The sequence below is a fragment of the Aulonocara stuartgranti genome (assembly GCF_965226115.1).
Source record: "Aulonocara stuartgranti genome assembly, chromosome: 15".
NCBI classification, from domain to species: domain Eukaryota; kingdom Metazoa; phylum Chordata; class Actinopteri; order Cichliformes; family Cichlidae; genus Aulonocara; species Aulonocara stuartgranti.
In genome coordinates this window covers 34,755,599-34,770,343 of record NC_138951.1, presented here as the reverse complement: position 1 = coordinate 34,770,343, position 14,745 = coordinate 34,755,599, and the positions used below count along the sequence as shown (strand labels likewise).

At 39.2% G+C, this 14,745-nt stretch overlaps 1 protein-coding gene and 1 long non-coding RNA gene across 2 annotated transcripts; one reads left to right on the top strand and one right to left on the bottom strand.

Moving 5' to 3' along the window:
* Positions 1–1,291: 1,291 nt before the first annotated feature.
* On the bottom strand, positions 1,292–4,401 carry LOC309689759. The gene is made up of 3 exons (XR_014271516.1): positions 4,253–4,401; positions 1,971–2,114; positions 1,292–1,501 (listed from the first exon to the last, which is right to left on the bottom strand). It is a non-coding gene; the product is annotated as an uncharacterized lncRNA (long non-coding RNA).
* A 124-nt stretch (positions 4,402–4,525) lies between these two features.
* Positions 4,526–10,058, top strand: LOC309689751 (interferon-induced protein 44-like). Its single transcript, XM_082506387.1, has 8 exons — positions 4,526–4,631; positions 6,326–6,830; positions 6,995–7,043; positions 7,315–7,510; positions 7,594–7,746; positions 7,847–8,018; positions 9,257–9,357; positions 9,474–10,058. The coding sequence occupies exons 2-8, from the start codon at positions 6,359–6,361 to the stop codon at positions 9,654–9,656; spliced, it is 1,326 nt and encodes a 441-aa protein (XP_082362513.1). The 5' UTR covers positions 4,526–4,631; positions 6,326–6,358; the 3' UTR covers positions 9,657–10,058.
* Positions 10,059–14,745: the final 4,687 nt, after the last annotated feature.

Here is a 14,745-nt window from a genome sequence, read left to right as displayed (position 1 = left end):
TTTGGAATTGAATTTCTGCATACAAAATAAACAAAATGTAACTTTATTGTACTCAAAATGGTGCAAACACAACAACACACAACAACACTCAAACACAAACATTTGTGGCATCAATAAAAGGTATGTATTTATAGCTTTTTCTCTTTGTAACGTGACCTTGGGTTTTAGAAAGGCGCCCTCAAATAAAATGTATTATTATTATTTCCAGAGTTTAACAATCAACACCTGTGTTAAAATCTGAAATGCCCGTGGAGTTGATTTAAAATCTGCTCTGGCACATTTTTAGGAGTTGCTACTTAAAACAAGGAAAAAACAAACAGGAAAATAGGAAGATGAAAACCTTCAGTAACATGAGCAGAGATCATCAAGAGCCCGAAGGAAGACCACAAGAAGGGAGCAGAGTGTAGGCTCTTAGGGCAAAGCTGACAGTATCAGACAGTTCAGTTAGTCGATAGCAACACACACAGAAAGCACACATAGGATTGGTCACAGTCCAAAGGATGGTTTTCTTATCAGCACCTACACTGTAGCTTATCAGTAAATGATTTACTCAGATGGGCCACGATGATGGGTAATGATTTCCAGGTTTATGGTTAAAACTATGACGTATGGTTCAGGCTAAATGAAACTAGGGGCGTCTCCCATTTTGACCTCAGGACTTCCAGGCCATACTCAGAACAGATGTTTCTGTATACTGTGCTAAGCTTGTTTCTGTGCTGCCATGATTAGTGCCTCTGTGCAGTCCAGCTTTGTCCAGCCACTGGTAGGATTTCTGGATGTCAGCCACCTCCTCTATCTGCCGGTGGTACATACCGTGCAGGGGCCTCTCCTTCCATGATGGTTCCTCCTCTTGGTCCTCTTCTTTCTTGGGTTTCTGCTGCCTGAGGTATTCAGTAAGCAGGGGGTTGGTTGTGGCCATCTTCCTTATGTACTCACAGATTTTCTTTGTTTTATCCTCTGATGATGGTTCTGACACTCACTAGTCCCCGGTTTCCTTCCGTCCTTCCACTTAGCGTACAGTCTTAGGGTGCTGGACTTGGGGTGAAACCCTCCAGCTCCAGGAGCATCCTGGTCTTGATGTCAGTGGCTTCTATCTCCTACTTTGGCCAACTTATTAATCCAGCAGGGTACCTGATCACAAGCAGGGTGTAGGTGTTTGATATCCTGGATTGCGTTCTTTCCATTCAGCTGACTCCTGAGGACTTGCCTGATCCTCTGCAGGTATTGGGTGATTGCGACTTTCCTAGCGGCCTCTTTATGGTTCCCATTTCTGACCACCTTCTCTTTGTTACCATCCGACTACCTTTCTCTCCAGTCATTCCAATGTTGTTGCTTATATCCTCATATCCTCGTGATGTGGATCAGTAAGTCGATGTCTCATTCACTCTTGGCATATGGCTTGATAACCCCTGCAGACACACACACACACACACACACACACACACGTTCTCCTTGTCCTCCTCTGTCTTCAGCCAACAGTAACTCAGCTTCCACCAGCGCCCTGTTGGCCAAAGCACCGCAGTGAGTTGTTGTTAACCTGCTATGGAAATCTCATTTTTAAATATTCTCATGAAAGTTGTCGATTTTGCCCATCGGTGTCCTGCTTAGCTCAACATCTCGAGCAATGGAATTCATTTTCTAAATTGTTTTTCTTCTCTTAAAAAAATGTACAAGATTATCTAAACAAACTGACACTTTAATGTCATTATTATTAATTAATTATTATTTTACAACTATAAGATCCTATAGTAAGTTTTGTACTGTTCTCATCTGAGACGGTATGTTCCATTCCTTTTTCAGAGGGCTGGAGAAATTGTGCACTGGAAAAGGTTAATGGACTTTCATTTTTAGCATTAATTAGTTTAAAACATTGATTGGTAAACGCTGCTGTTGTAGCTATATATTTAGCATGCATAAATTGTGTCCTGTTTGTGAAACTTGCAGCAGTTTTAGTATCTCTAACGTCATACCAATATAATGATTATCATTGCAATAACAGTGTTTGCACACAGGGTGGAGCTGAGCGACCAAGACAGATGAACCAATAGCTACTTCGCTTGTTGCCACAGATGCAGGCTGGATCTCTCGTCAGGATTCCTCTGATTCCTCAGCTCCTGCAGAACCACAAAATATGAACTGCATAGAGATATTTGATTTCCATCTTGTGTTCAAAGGATTTATTGAATATCACCATCAAAAGGGGCGTGTCCTTCCTGGGCTGGGAAGACAGGGTCAAGTTTATTTATGTAGCACATTTGCTAAACAATGTAAAATGCAACTAAAATAAGTGAAATGCACAACAATGATGCAATAAAATATAAAAGAGAAAGAATAATGCAATAAGTCAATTAAAAACAACAAAAACAACAACAACTAAGGCTGGTGAAACCAAAATGTTTTGCTGCTCAAAGTCAGACCATACGGAAGTGTTTCTGTTTTAAAAGTTCAGTGTGCAGAAAAAATGTTCTTAATTTTGCTGTTGTTTGAAGCAGGTAATGTATCTTAAGAATTTACTTGTGTATGTTCACGAGAATGCATGAGGCGTAGTATCAAGAGAGCTGTGGTATAAGACTGGATTTGACTGTGTCTGTTATTATATGCGTTTCTGAATTGTAACAACATCCTTGAGGATTTTGTGCCTACAAAATGATCTTTTTTTGGTTTTTAAAAATAAGACTCAAGTCAATATTTGCGTTTCAATGCAATTTAAACAGGAAATGTAATCAGTCTTGTACAACAGCATGCTCTCTTTTATTTCTCAAAAACTTTAATTAATAAAGCTAAAACTCTTAATAAATTTATTTTTTTTATTATAAGAATGATCTTTATCAGTCAAATTGTTATTCATTAAAACTTACTACACTCACCGTTTTGTTAATTAGGTAAAATTACAGTAGATTAAGACAATCACACATATGTGTTTCAAACCTGCCATCATTGAGATGCACAGGTTGTCTTTATAGAGAGCTGAGGTTACACGTGGCATCATCTTGTGTTCTCTCTTCCATCTCCATTATTATCTGAATAATATTAAGGGAAAGGCTGACTTGTAAGTGAGGGAGGAGATAGGTAGGCCTATTGCGAACAGGCTTAACAGGTTAAACCTGTCATTACGTCGGAGTACTGCTGACGTATTGGTGGTAACATTTTGTTGTTGTTTTTCCTGAAATTAATACTCATAGTTTTCTAGATCAGACTAGGACCGAATGTAGGAAAATAAATCATTAACCCCACAGAGAAGTTGAAGTTGTAGTTTCTGCCATTGTTACTTTTAGATATTTTAAACTGAAAGGAGAGGCGCCACAAAGCACAGGCTTTAGCAACACTGCACGTAAGGGGTTCAGGACATTAGTGATGGGATTTCCGGCTCTTTTTAGAGACCCGGCTCTTTCGGTTCGGCTCACTAAAAAGAGCCGGCTCTTTCGGCTCCGAACCGGCTCTTCGGGTTGTTTTGTTGCTTTAATTAATTTATTATTAACAATAATATAAAATTATGCACAAAAGGAATTACTAACGTAAAAAAAAGTGGTTTTATTTATATATGTTTATATATAAATATATGCAGTGGCCCCTAGAGACAAAGCACGTACAAACTCCAAAACACATTTCTAGCATGAACTGAACTTCCAAAGCAGAGCTACTAGATCACTTAAATTACACAACTGAAAGCACATGTGTGCATTGTTTGTGTATTTATACACAGGCACTCATATATATTCAAATAATTAAAAAAAAAAAAGTTCATTTACCTGTTACTACCACACACCAAATCCGGTCGTTGGTACTTGCTGGCTTGTGTAGCCACTAGGTAACAAAAGCTCAACACTGCGCCTAGCATCCTGGAGCACTTCTGTTGTGTTTTGTACGTGTTTTGGAGTTTTTACGTGTTTTGGAGTTTGTACGTGTTTCGGAGTTTGTACGTGTTTCGGAGTTCGTACTTGATTTTTGAAGTTTGTATGTGCTTTGTCTCTAGGGGCCACCGTAAATATACTTTTATTTATTCACTCCACATAAAATGCAATAAATAAATCATATAATACAAAAATCAACTATTCACATTTTCAGCTTTTTCCTTTTACAAATTTAAAGTGAAAACAACACAAAACACTGCAAGCCACAACACAATTAAATATAAATTATAATATGAAAACAAAAAGAACATGCACATTCTCTGTCATATGGACCTGCATGAATAAACTTTCTGAATCCTTTATCACCTGCAACCGAAAATAGCTGTGGATGATTACTATACCTTTCTAATGTGACGTTGTTGTCCCTGGCTCTCTTTCTCTCTCTCTCTCTCCCTCTGGCTCTGTTCCTGTGCTACTGAGTGTAACTACTGCCCCTCCCCCCTCTGCCCAGCGTAAAGCACAAGGCTGGCGTGCAGAGTGAAGCGGAAAAAAAGTGCGAGAGAGAGAGAGAGAGAAGAAAAAAAAATACAACCCACGTGACGGCTCGCGATAAGGAGCCGGCTCGGGTCGTTCACGTCAAAGAGTCGGCTCTAAGAGCCATTTCGTTCGCGAACGACCCATCACTACAGGACATCCAGTTTCACTTGCACAGCGCGCAGACGGCTGTCACACGTGTAATCTGCGCAACCACGATCCCCGCTCAGTTTCTAACCACAGCAGGTAAGACTGAAAATATTAAAGAGCTGCATGATTTTCAGAACTTTGTAAAAAAAAATAATGTATGCGCTGGTTTTTGTTGTTGTGTGGAAGCATTGTGTTAAACTGACTTTAACACAATGCCCAGTAGGTTATTACTCCGACTTTTCATTTGAGCTTGTGGATACACTTTTTAAAAATATAACAAAAATGGTCTGTATTTATATAGCGCTTTACTAGTGCCTAAGGACCCCAAAGCGCTTTACATATCCAGTCATCCACCCATCCATTCACACACTGGTGATGGCAAGCTACATTGTAGCCACAGCCACCCTGGGGCGCACTGACAGAGGCGAGGCTGCCGGACACTGGCGCCACCGGGCCCTCTGACCACCACCAGTAGGCAACGAGTGAAGTGTCTTGCCCAAGCACACAACGACCGAGACTGTCCAAGCCGGGGCTCGAACCGGCAACCTTCACGATTACAATGCGAACGCCCAACTCTTGAGCCACGATCGCCCCAGCCCCAAAAGTACAAAGCGATACCTTAAGAAAGTGCAACGAGTACATCTGTGTTAAACTCATGATATTAGTGGAACGTTTGGCACAGTTTATAAGCTGGGTGTGTCTAATCCTTTTGACAGTTTTTTTTTGGCTGTTCCCCAATTCATTGGCTGCATTCTTCGAAAGCGGCACAGCAAACCATCCAGGCCAAAATTCGCCACTTTTCCAACCGTTTTTAATAACGGTGTTTTCGGCTGCGGGGCCCAGTGACAGCTGTGTCGGAATTTTCTTAAAATAATGCAGGGCCCTCCCCATGGTTCTCTCAACTGCTTAATTTAAACTCCAAATACCCAATCAAAGAGGAAGAAATTCATCCCAAACCCACTTTGTTGCAAAGCGACTGTCCAAGTTTGCCTACTTCATCTATTGACACTGGCACCACTGACTAACAATGAGCCGTGAGGTCATTCCCCAACTCTCTGTGAATGTTACTCGTGGCCATTTATCAGTGATCATGACAATTTGTTTATTGTTTATTATTTATGATATTTAACTGAACTCACAGCCCATTGTTCACTCAGTAACATCAGCCTGTTTAATCTTCTGATTGTTTTCCATTTTTGGAAAAATTATTTTTCTCACCCAATAATTGATTCACTTTAGCCTTAATTTGAAGTGAAACATACAAAATGATCACATCTTTCTGGTTTATTTTTAGCTATCACTACATGATGTTGCCCAGACAGGTTAAATATATTAATATTTGTCTCTGAGACAATCATAGAGGTATAAAGTCTTATAGAAAAAAATAATGTACTGAAATGGAATATTTGAGACAACTGAGTTGAATTCAAATTCAAATCAAATTCAAATTTTATTTGTCACATACACAGTCATACACAGTACGATATGCAGTGAAATGCTTAGACAACTGCTCGTGACCTAAAGAAAAAAAGACTATGAATAGGATAGGAATTCCACCACTGGTCATTTTTTAAAAAGTATATTTCTCAGATGCATCACACCTATGAAACATCTCAATTTGCTCCGGTAAAAGTAAATCAAATGAGAGAAAGATTTTCAGTCAATCATACTCTCCACCATGGCTGTAGTTGCTACCAGAGCCGTTGAAAGGAACAGTTACAAAACCCCCAAAAATGTTAGCTCACCACTTTATGATGGTTTTTTATTATTTGTTTGTGTGTTTCAAATAGGCTTCTTGGATTAAAGATAACAAGATTTGAACTATGAACCCCAGACTAACACAAAGCCAGCAGAGAACAATCTGCGCTCAGCTGAGAAGATTCAAACTAAAGCTGCTGTACAAGGCCAGCATCCACGGCTTCACCGGTGCAGCATTTCACCAAAGATGTGACAATCGCTCTCCCACTGTGTCTGTGGGCTACAACAACTCTGGTTTTGTGTTTGGAGGCTACACCAAACAACCTTTTAGTCAGTCTGGACAGTACGTGAATGATGATCAGGCTTTTCTTTTTACATTTAATGGTGAAAACCTCATCAAATATCCAGTTACTAATCCTACATATGCAGTGAGAATGATGGCTAACTCTGGGCCTTATTTTGGAGAAACACTGGTTCTTGTCAATGGAAGCCAAGCAGTAACGCACAGCAATCCAGGAAATTATTACAACTTCCCTGCTGCACAAATGCATGGCAATGATCTCAAAATGACTGAGTGTGAAGTCTACGAAGTGGAGGGTAAGTTGTAAAAAAAAATCATGTTGTTTTTTTTAGATGTTGCAGTTGATAAATTTCTTATATAATAACAGAACTAGTAGTTCACTAAAACTGTACTACATTAATATTTTTGGATTTGGGCACCAATTTAAAATCACAAATAAACTTACTGGTTTCTTTAACAGGAACCACTGAACTTGAAAGGGCATGGAGGACTGTAATCTGGGAATCTGAGTAAGTTTAAGGAAGAAACCATCCTGCTTGATCTATTAACATTCCTCGGTTGTGCACAATATCCTTTCTACATTAAATGTAAAGTATACTATTGAATACTTAGCATGATATGGTATACTAAATATTTTAGATTTTGACAGAATCCATGCAAAATATGGAATATGTGTAACTGCAGCTGCTTCTGTCAAAGAAGTAATATTAGGAAAAATGATTTTACTACTACGACTTCTTCTAAAATGGGAAAAGTTCTTTATTTCCTTGTTTTGTACAGGAAGAGGACAGAGCTGATTGAGTACATTAAAAGCTACAAACCCACAGTCAGCTCTGTGACCCAGCCTCGGGTTTTGCTCATTGGACCAGTTGGAGCTGGAAAGTCCAGCTTCTTTAACTCTGTCAGCTCTGTATTCAGAGGCCACGTCACCAACCAAGCTATAGCAGGCTCCTCCTCCACCAGCCTCACCACACAGGTCTGTGTCTGCTGTCTGATGATTTCCACTTATTGTGACTGATTTCAGTGGTCTGTCACTCATTCTCATTGTACTGTAAACAGTTTCGCTCCTACTCTGTGAAAGCTGGGCGTGAAGGGAAACCTCTGCCAATAATCTTGTGTGATACCATGGGACTGGAGGAGACCAAAGGGGCGGGGCTTGACATAGACGATCTGAGCAGCATCCTCAAAGGTCACCTGCCAGAACGTTATCAGGTGCTACATTATATCAGCGGGACACTGAATGTATGAAACACTGATTTGTCAGCAGTCGACTCAAACTGTGTCTCTGTTTCTCCTCAACTGTGTCATTTAGTTCAACCCTTCAGCTCCTCTGCATCCTGAGGCCCACGGCTATCGCACATCTCCTGGACTCAAGGACAAGATCCACTGTGTGGCCTATGTTATTGATGCTTCCAAGGTCTCCATCATGCCCACAGGGCTGGAGGAGAAGCTGGATGCTATCCGCAGAAAGGTCAACTTAATGGGTCAGTAGAGTTGAGTCAACAAGGTTCCTGATAGCGTTATTGCGGCTTCCCACTTCCCACTGTGACAAAGAGAAAGACACATCCACACTCACACTCTCTCTTACACAAACTCACAGACACACACACACACACACACACAATGTTGATTTATTCACCTGTGTATTTTTGAAGTTTTGTGTTCCAGGTGCAGCATGTTTGTTTTCTTACAGGCGCGGCACTTGGCGATACATCGTGCATCCTTTTATCACACACCCCCCTCCCTTTTTTCCCTGTCTGTCCTGCTTTAGACATTGTCACACTGTATACGACATATTATGTAATAACTGAAATAACACAAATAGATATGAATAAATAAACAGATAAAATAAACGCCTGAACAAGAGGAGCATTTAGATAATTTAGAGATCTGATCTTGAAAAAGCAAAATGTGAAGCACAACACTGCATTCAGATCATTATTATGATTGCAAAAGCTGCCAGATAGGTCAGGATTTAAAGGAGAGAAAAAGCCAATGCTCCCCAAACAATACTTACCTAATTATCAGCCTGTTAAGATGAATGAATGCAAATCATTCAAAACCTGTATTTATCAATGCAAAGAAACATCTCAAATGTTGAAATTTGTCAAATTCTTTTTTTATTCAATAAACAAAAAATATAAAATTGCTAGCAGGCTAGTTTAGCAGCTGGACTTAAACCGTGTTTTTTGTGATTCATGCTGATGTGATTTGAAGGAAGCAGGTCCTCAAATCTCATCTGAATGTTACCATGTGTTTATCCAAAACCTACATAAACACCTGTGAAGATGCCCGTTCCATAACATCACACAATATCATGATCTCTGTATGACATAGATCATGATGTCAATGATTTCAGTAAAACTGGTCACACTACAGAACAATTTCCTCTTCAACACTATTCATCTTAATTTCATCATGATGCAATTCATTATAAAGCCAGGGACAGAGGTAGCAGCAATATTTTGGAACATGATCAGTTACAATAACTGGACAAAGAATATGTGGAAATTATTTAATGGAAAAACTTTTAAAGATCTTCATAAAGACTAGAGAACTATTGCTCAGAACCACTTAAAAAAGATAAATATGAAAAAATAGTGAGTGACTCAAGACTCTTGCACAGTGCTGTGATTATTCCAGATACATGATCTTCAGATACTGAAACCTCATTATAAAAACCTAAGGTATTTTACCAGTCATCTTTCTGGTTTGTTTCCAGGTATTCCTCAGCTGGTCCTCCTCACTAAAGTAGATGAAGCCTGCCCACTGGTGAAAGAGGATGTGAGAAATGTTTATAAGAGTGGCTACATTAAGGACGTTGTACGTGCTTTTTATTTTTTTTACTGCTATTGTGGTTAATAATAATAATAATAATAATAATAATAATAATAATAATAATAATAATAATAGTAGTTTTCCTGTGTTGTGTCATACAGGTTCAGGAGGTCGGCTCTCGGCTCGGTGTGCCGTTGTCCTGTGTTGTTCCGGTGAAGAACTACAGCGAGGAGTTGGAGTTGGATATGAATTGTGACATCCTGTTGCTCAGCGCTGTCATTCAGATGTTTCGCTTTGTTGATGATTACTTTGATGAGCTCAGTGACCGAATGAGCAGCATGTAAACCACAGAGCGGAATGAAGTTAAGAAGCAGCTGTACCAACCCGAGTAGCTGATGAATTATGCCTGAAAATGGTTCGTTTACAGCAAAAAAAAAAAAAACAACTTCGTTTATTCATCATCAGTGCAAACAGTTGAAGTTTCTAATGGCCCTGGGATTTGGTGTTGTTTCTGATTTATTGATTCTTCTTCATTATTGTGACTTTTGAGTTCCTTGTTATCATACTGGATTGTGAGTTTTGAGTGACATCACCACGTTTACAGTTTTATTCTGATCATCTTTGAGTTTTGCTTGCTCTCTGTATGACTGCCTTGATTACCTTTTTGTGTGTCTCATAATGAATGTGTCTTATTACCCTCCTGTCTTGGTCCACGCTCAGTCATTCAGTAAATCCAGGAAAGTTGATTCTGTTTCTGTTTGGATTGCTGCTTTATACCTTTTTGAATTTAGTCTATTTTGGAGTTTTGAATCAGCCACAACAAAGGCTCGGCTCTTTCTGAACATTCTGCCTCCATTGTCCTGTATTTGGGTCCTCATTTGCATAATCATAACAAAGCTTTAGTAATCTGTCATTTCAGACACTTTACCCTCACATCAAACTCTGTAGTAATGATACACTAATGAGTAATGGGTTTTTCCTTCAATTAATCATTTTTCAGTTGTTATCATGCCTACTATATTTATATTAGACTGGATGCCTTCATGTAAATGTGACAATTAAATGATTGGTAAAAGTAGAATTTTAAAAAGAAAACATAAAAAAATTCAGGATGTTGGCTTTATAAAATAATTACAGTTATGCATTTTGATAATTATACGTCTTTCATAAATTTGCAGTTCTACACCAACACAGTGGATTTTCAAGCAATTAAGATGTGATTGGAGTGCAGACTTTCAGCTTTATTTAAGCATTTTTACACAAACTATTACATTAACAGCTTATGAATTAGAGCCGTTTTTATACACACAAAAATTCCCATTTTCAGAGGCACAAAATTAATTGGACTAGTCAGGATTATTTTAAACATGGGGATTGTTTTTAACACTTGGATGAAATCAGTCAATGACTGTCTGAAGACTAGAATCTTTTTATTTTTATTACCAAATGCTCATTCCTCTTTTGAGATATTCTACCAGCCCTTTACTGCTTGTCTGGGGGTCTCTCTCTGTATTCAGTTTTATATTTAATAACTGAAATGCTGACACTGTAAGAAAATTATACAGTGTCAGAGGAGAGGATTAATGTTAATATTACATAGATAAAATGACTATTTTGCTGCAATGGCAACATGTGAAGCAGGCAGTTATTATTATTATTATTTTCTTCACTCATTCAGACAGATGGCCAAATCCCCTCACTTGGTTCTTCCATCAGTTTTGCAGTCCTGGAAGTCAGTAAGCTCCATTCTGCCACCTGCTGGAAAAGGAATATTGCATTTTTTTTTCTACTTGCTTCAGCTGTGTTGCTTAGCTCTAGTGTGCATCCTACTATGGAAAGAGGGGGACTGGGATAATCATCTAGGCAATACCATTGATTGGGGAGGACAGGGTCTGGCATATGGAGCTGAAAGGAAAGGAGGCAGCGCTCTTTGAAGACCCTAAACTCTTGCTGGGCCAAGATGTTGTTCATCAAGACTTCCTGCTGACACTGGAGCTCCTGCAGAGCCAAAAAGGAGCAATATTCATGAATTAGGATGAGCATGAAGGAGAGGACAAAATCAAGCATAAACAAGTAACCCTTTTTCAATTACTGACTTTATTTGAACGTTAGAGCAGAGACAGAACATAGCTGTGTGGAAAACTAGTTGGAGCTGGTCCAATGAGTTCTTTAACTCTGTCAGCTGTGTATTCGGAGGTCACATCAACAATCAGGCCATTTTTGGTTCCACCACCCCAGCCTTACCGCACAGGTTTGTGTCTGTTGTCTAATGATTTCCAGTCACTGTGATTCATTTCAGTGATCCACGTTTTGGGGTGTAGCCAATAATTTTGCTCTTACTTAGTGAAAGGTACGCATGAAGGGAAACCTCTGCCCATAATTCTTTTATACCATGGGACTAGAGGAGAGCAAAGAGGTGGGAATTGACATTGATGACCTCACCATCATTCCCAAAGGTCACCTGCCAGACTTTTATCAGGTAATGCATTTCATCAGCAAGACACTGAATATATGAATTCTGGGCTCCATACCTTACAGCCTCAACACCAGTCACACAGTCAACAACAGACAAAAAGGACAAGATAGGCTTTCCTGAATCTGAGACGCTTCCCTGCCAGTGTTGGGAAAGTTACTTTGAAAAAGTAACTAGTTACTAGTTACTTCTTCAAAAAAAAAATACCTGAGTTAGTAACTGAGTTACAAGATTCAAAAAATAATTAATTACTTGAAAAGTAACTATTGCGTTGCTTTAAAAAAAAAAAAAAGTTTAACCCTCTGGGGTCCAGGGTATAATTGGCCATTTTAACTACTTTTGATGTTTCCTCCACATTTCACCTTTAAAAACTGTTTATTTGCCTTGTTTGGTATCATCTTTTTCAGCACAACCTCACATGTCTGAATTTACAGTTACATTTTGACATACTGTATTAACACAATTGATCTAAAATCAGACAAAAAAAACATAAAATCAGAGTAGAAAAAGTTATATTTTTTACTGTAACAACCACAAACATGTTTAATGAATCATATTTCATAACTTTAAATGCAAATATACATTTTCAATTTTAAAACCGTATGCACACGTTTTGGAAACAAAGTTATTTGCAGCCATTTACCTTTTACCTTGATTTTTCTTAAAATAACCATTTCAAACTATTTACATAACAATCAGGTGTTCTGCATTCAATAAAATGCCACACAAATTATTTGTGCCACTCCAAAAACATAATTTCTGTCCACTATAAAGGAGAACATCACAGCCTGATACCTGCAGGTCTGACAGCAGGTGTATCACTCCTGTTTTCTACCTGGAGACAGCAGCCACCTCATTGTTCTGACAGACAGCACAAAACTATCCACAACACTACACAAGACAAGACATTAACTACACACTCCAAACACGCTATAGGTCACAAATCTCTCACATCTCAAAACTCGCTCTCGCTCTCTCTCGCCGTCACTCCTGAAACTTCCTCCTCTTCCTAAACAACCAAATGTCATGTTGCCATATAATTTTTTGATTGGTCAACATGGTGCATTTTTCCATTTTTCAACACAATTTAAAAACTGGTATATATCACCTTGTAACTTTGTCATCTTGATGTGGTCGTGTGATTCACTTACCATGACTACTTTATTCTTACTCAGTCAAACAGCAGCACTCATACGCAGTGTTGGGTAAGTTACTTTAAATTAGTAACTTAGTTACATTACTAGTTACTTCTATCAAAAGTAACTCAGTTACTTCAAGTTACTCGTTACTTTCAAAGTAACTAGTTACTAGGGAAAGTAACTTTGGTTTTACTCAGAATTCTCTTGTTGACCGCCGCCATGATTCTAGCCTACATCACAGCGACATGTGTGCTTTTTACATCCAACACAAAAACTGCAGTCGTGGTGCTTTCGATTGTACTCAGAAGTCGGAAATTCTGCCTTCTGAATAGGAAGATGTAGGTAACACCAGACTGCAGATGAGCTGCATACAGAGCTGGACTGGGACAGAAAATTGTCCCGGGCATTTTGACTAGAGACCGGCCCGCCATTATAGGAAAAATCATAAAGCCTTTGAATGAAAACAAACGCTGTTGTGACAGTGATGTACACTGTTTTGATGGTATATATGTATCAATCTATCAATCGTTTGTTGTAAGACTCTGGTAATTATTTTTTAAAAGCAAAACATTTTAAATGAGAATAAGAAAGAAAAGTATTTCTTTGTGCCCACCTTTCCCTGTTAATGCCCTACCTGGCCCCCCAGCAACACTTTGCTAGACCCGCCCCTGCACAGTTACCAGCTGTCAGCTACATAGAAAAAGGATCCTGGTGTTATTTGTCTCTCAGAAACAGTTCATAACTTCCCTTCAACTCATTCCTGTCACCTAAAAGGTAAACCTGTTTCTCCATCACAGCTCTGATGATTCAGTAAGGACGTCTCCTGGTTTCATCTTCATGTTTCCCTCTCACCAGATAACCAAACTGATATCATGACCAGCAGCTTTTACAGCTGTGGCTCCAGCAAACATCAGCTGATACTAGAAATTAATATTAAATAAAATCTAACAACAGCTGATCAAGCTTAAACGTGCTGCTGTTGTTTAGCGCGACAAATCGCGTTCCTTTTCACCTCAATACGAAACGCACAATATTTTCTCTGAAAATGGGACATTCCGTTTTTTAGGGCACGGTTGGCAACTCTAATAATTAACCTTATGAACTATGAACAAAATAAAGTTCAACATCAGTAACATCATAGCACCCACCCAGCTGTATAGAAACTCCGTCATGCTAGCTAGTACGCAGTACGGAAAAAAGTCAGCACAACGAAAATAAACTCCACCTAAACTTGGTTCATATCTGACCCAGATAGACTGAAGGTCATAACTTATTACCTGAAGTTCAGTTCTCCTGACACTCGGACCAGCGGCCGCTTCGGGTCTCTCCTCTTGCCTCCCCTTTCCCTCATCCACCTGCTGGCCTCCACCACTTGCTAATGTTACTGAATCTGTGGAAGCTCCGCGATAGCCACCACACGAAGTAACGAATAACACCTGGGATTTAGATTGGTTTTGGCATAATAACTAGTTACCATGCTCGTTACCACAATAATAACGTAGTTACTGTAACACGTTACTTAATAACGCGTTAGTCCCAGCACTGCTCATACGATTGTTTTGCCCCCTTAGCAACACGTGTTGTGCCAAAAAGTGATCGTATGCCAGAAAGTGACTGCCGTCCGCGGGAGCGTGCGCAGCTGCATAAAGCTGTAGCGCCCAGATTACTTGGAGCTACTTCTGTGCAACTGATATAAGATGCCGTAAGCTGAACACAGCTTCAACCGTCTGTTTGTTAAAAAATAGTAACGGACTGCATTTTCTTGTTAGTAACGGTAACAGCGTTGTAACGATAGAAATAGTAATTAATTAGATTACTCGT

What these genes read in the sequence shown, in the direction of transcription:
- LOC309689751 (XM_082506387.1), top strand. Translation starts at nt 6,359, where the DNA reads ATGAACCCCAGACTAACACAAAGCCAGCAGAGAACAATCTGCGCTCAG. An exon ending in TGAAGTCTACGAAGTGGAGG is followed by an intron (nt 6,831 to 6,994) that starts GTAAGTTGTAAA and finishes TTTCTTTAACAG; the next exon opens with GAACCACTGAACTTGAAAGG. An exon ending in ACTGTAATCTGGGAATCTGA is followed by an intron (nt 7,044 to 7,314) that starts GTAAGTTTAAGG and finishes TGTTTTGTACAG; the next exon opens with GAAGAGGACAGAGCTGATTG.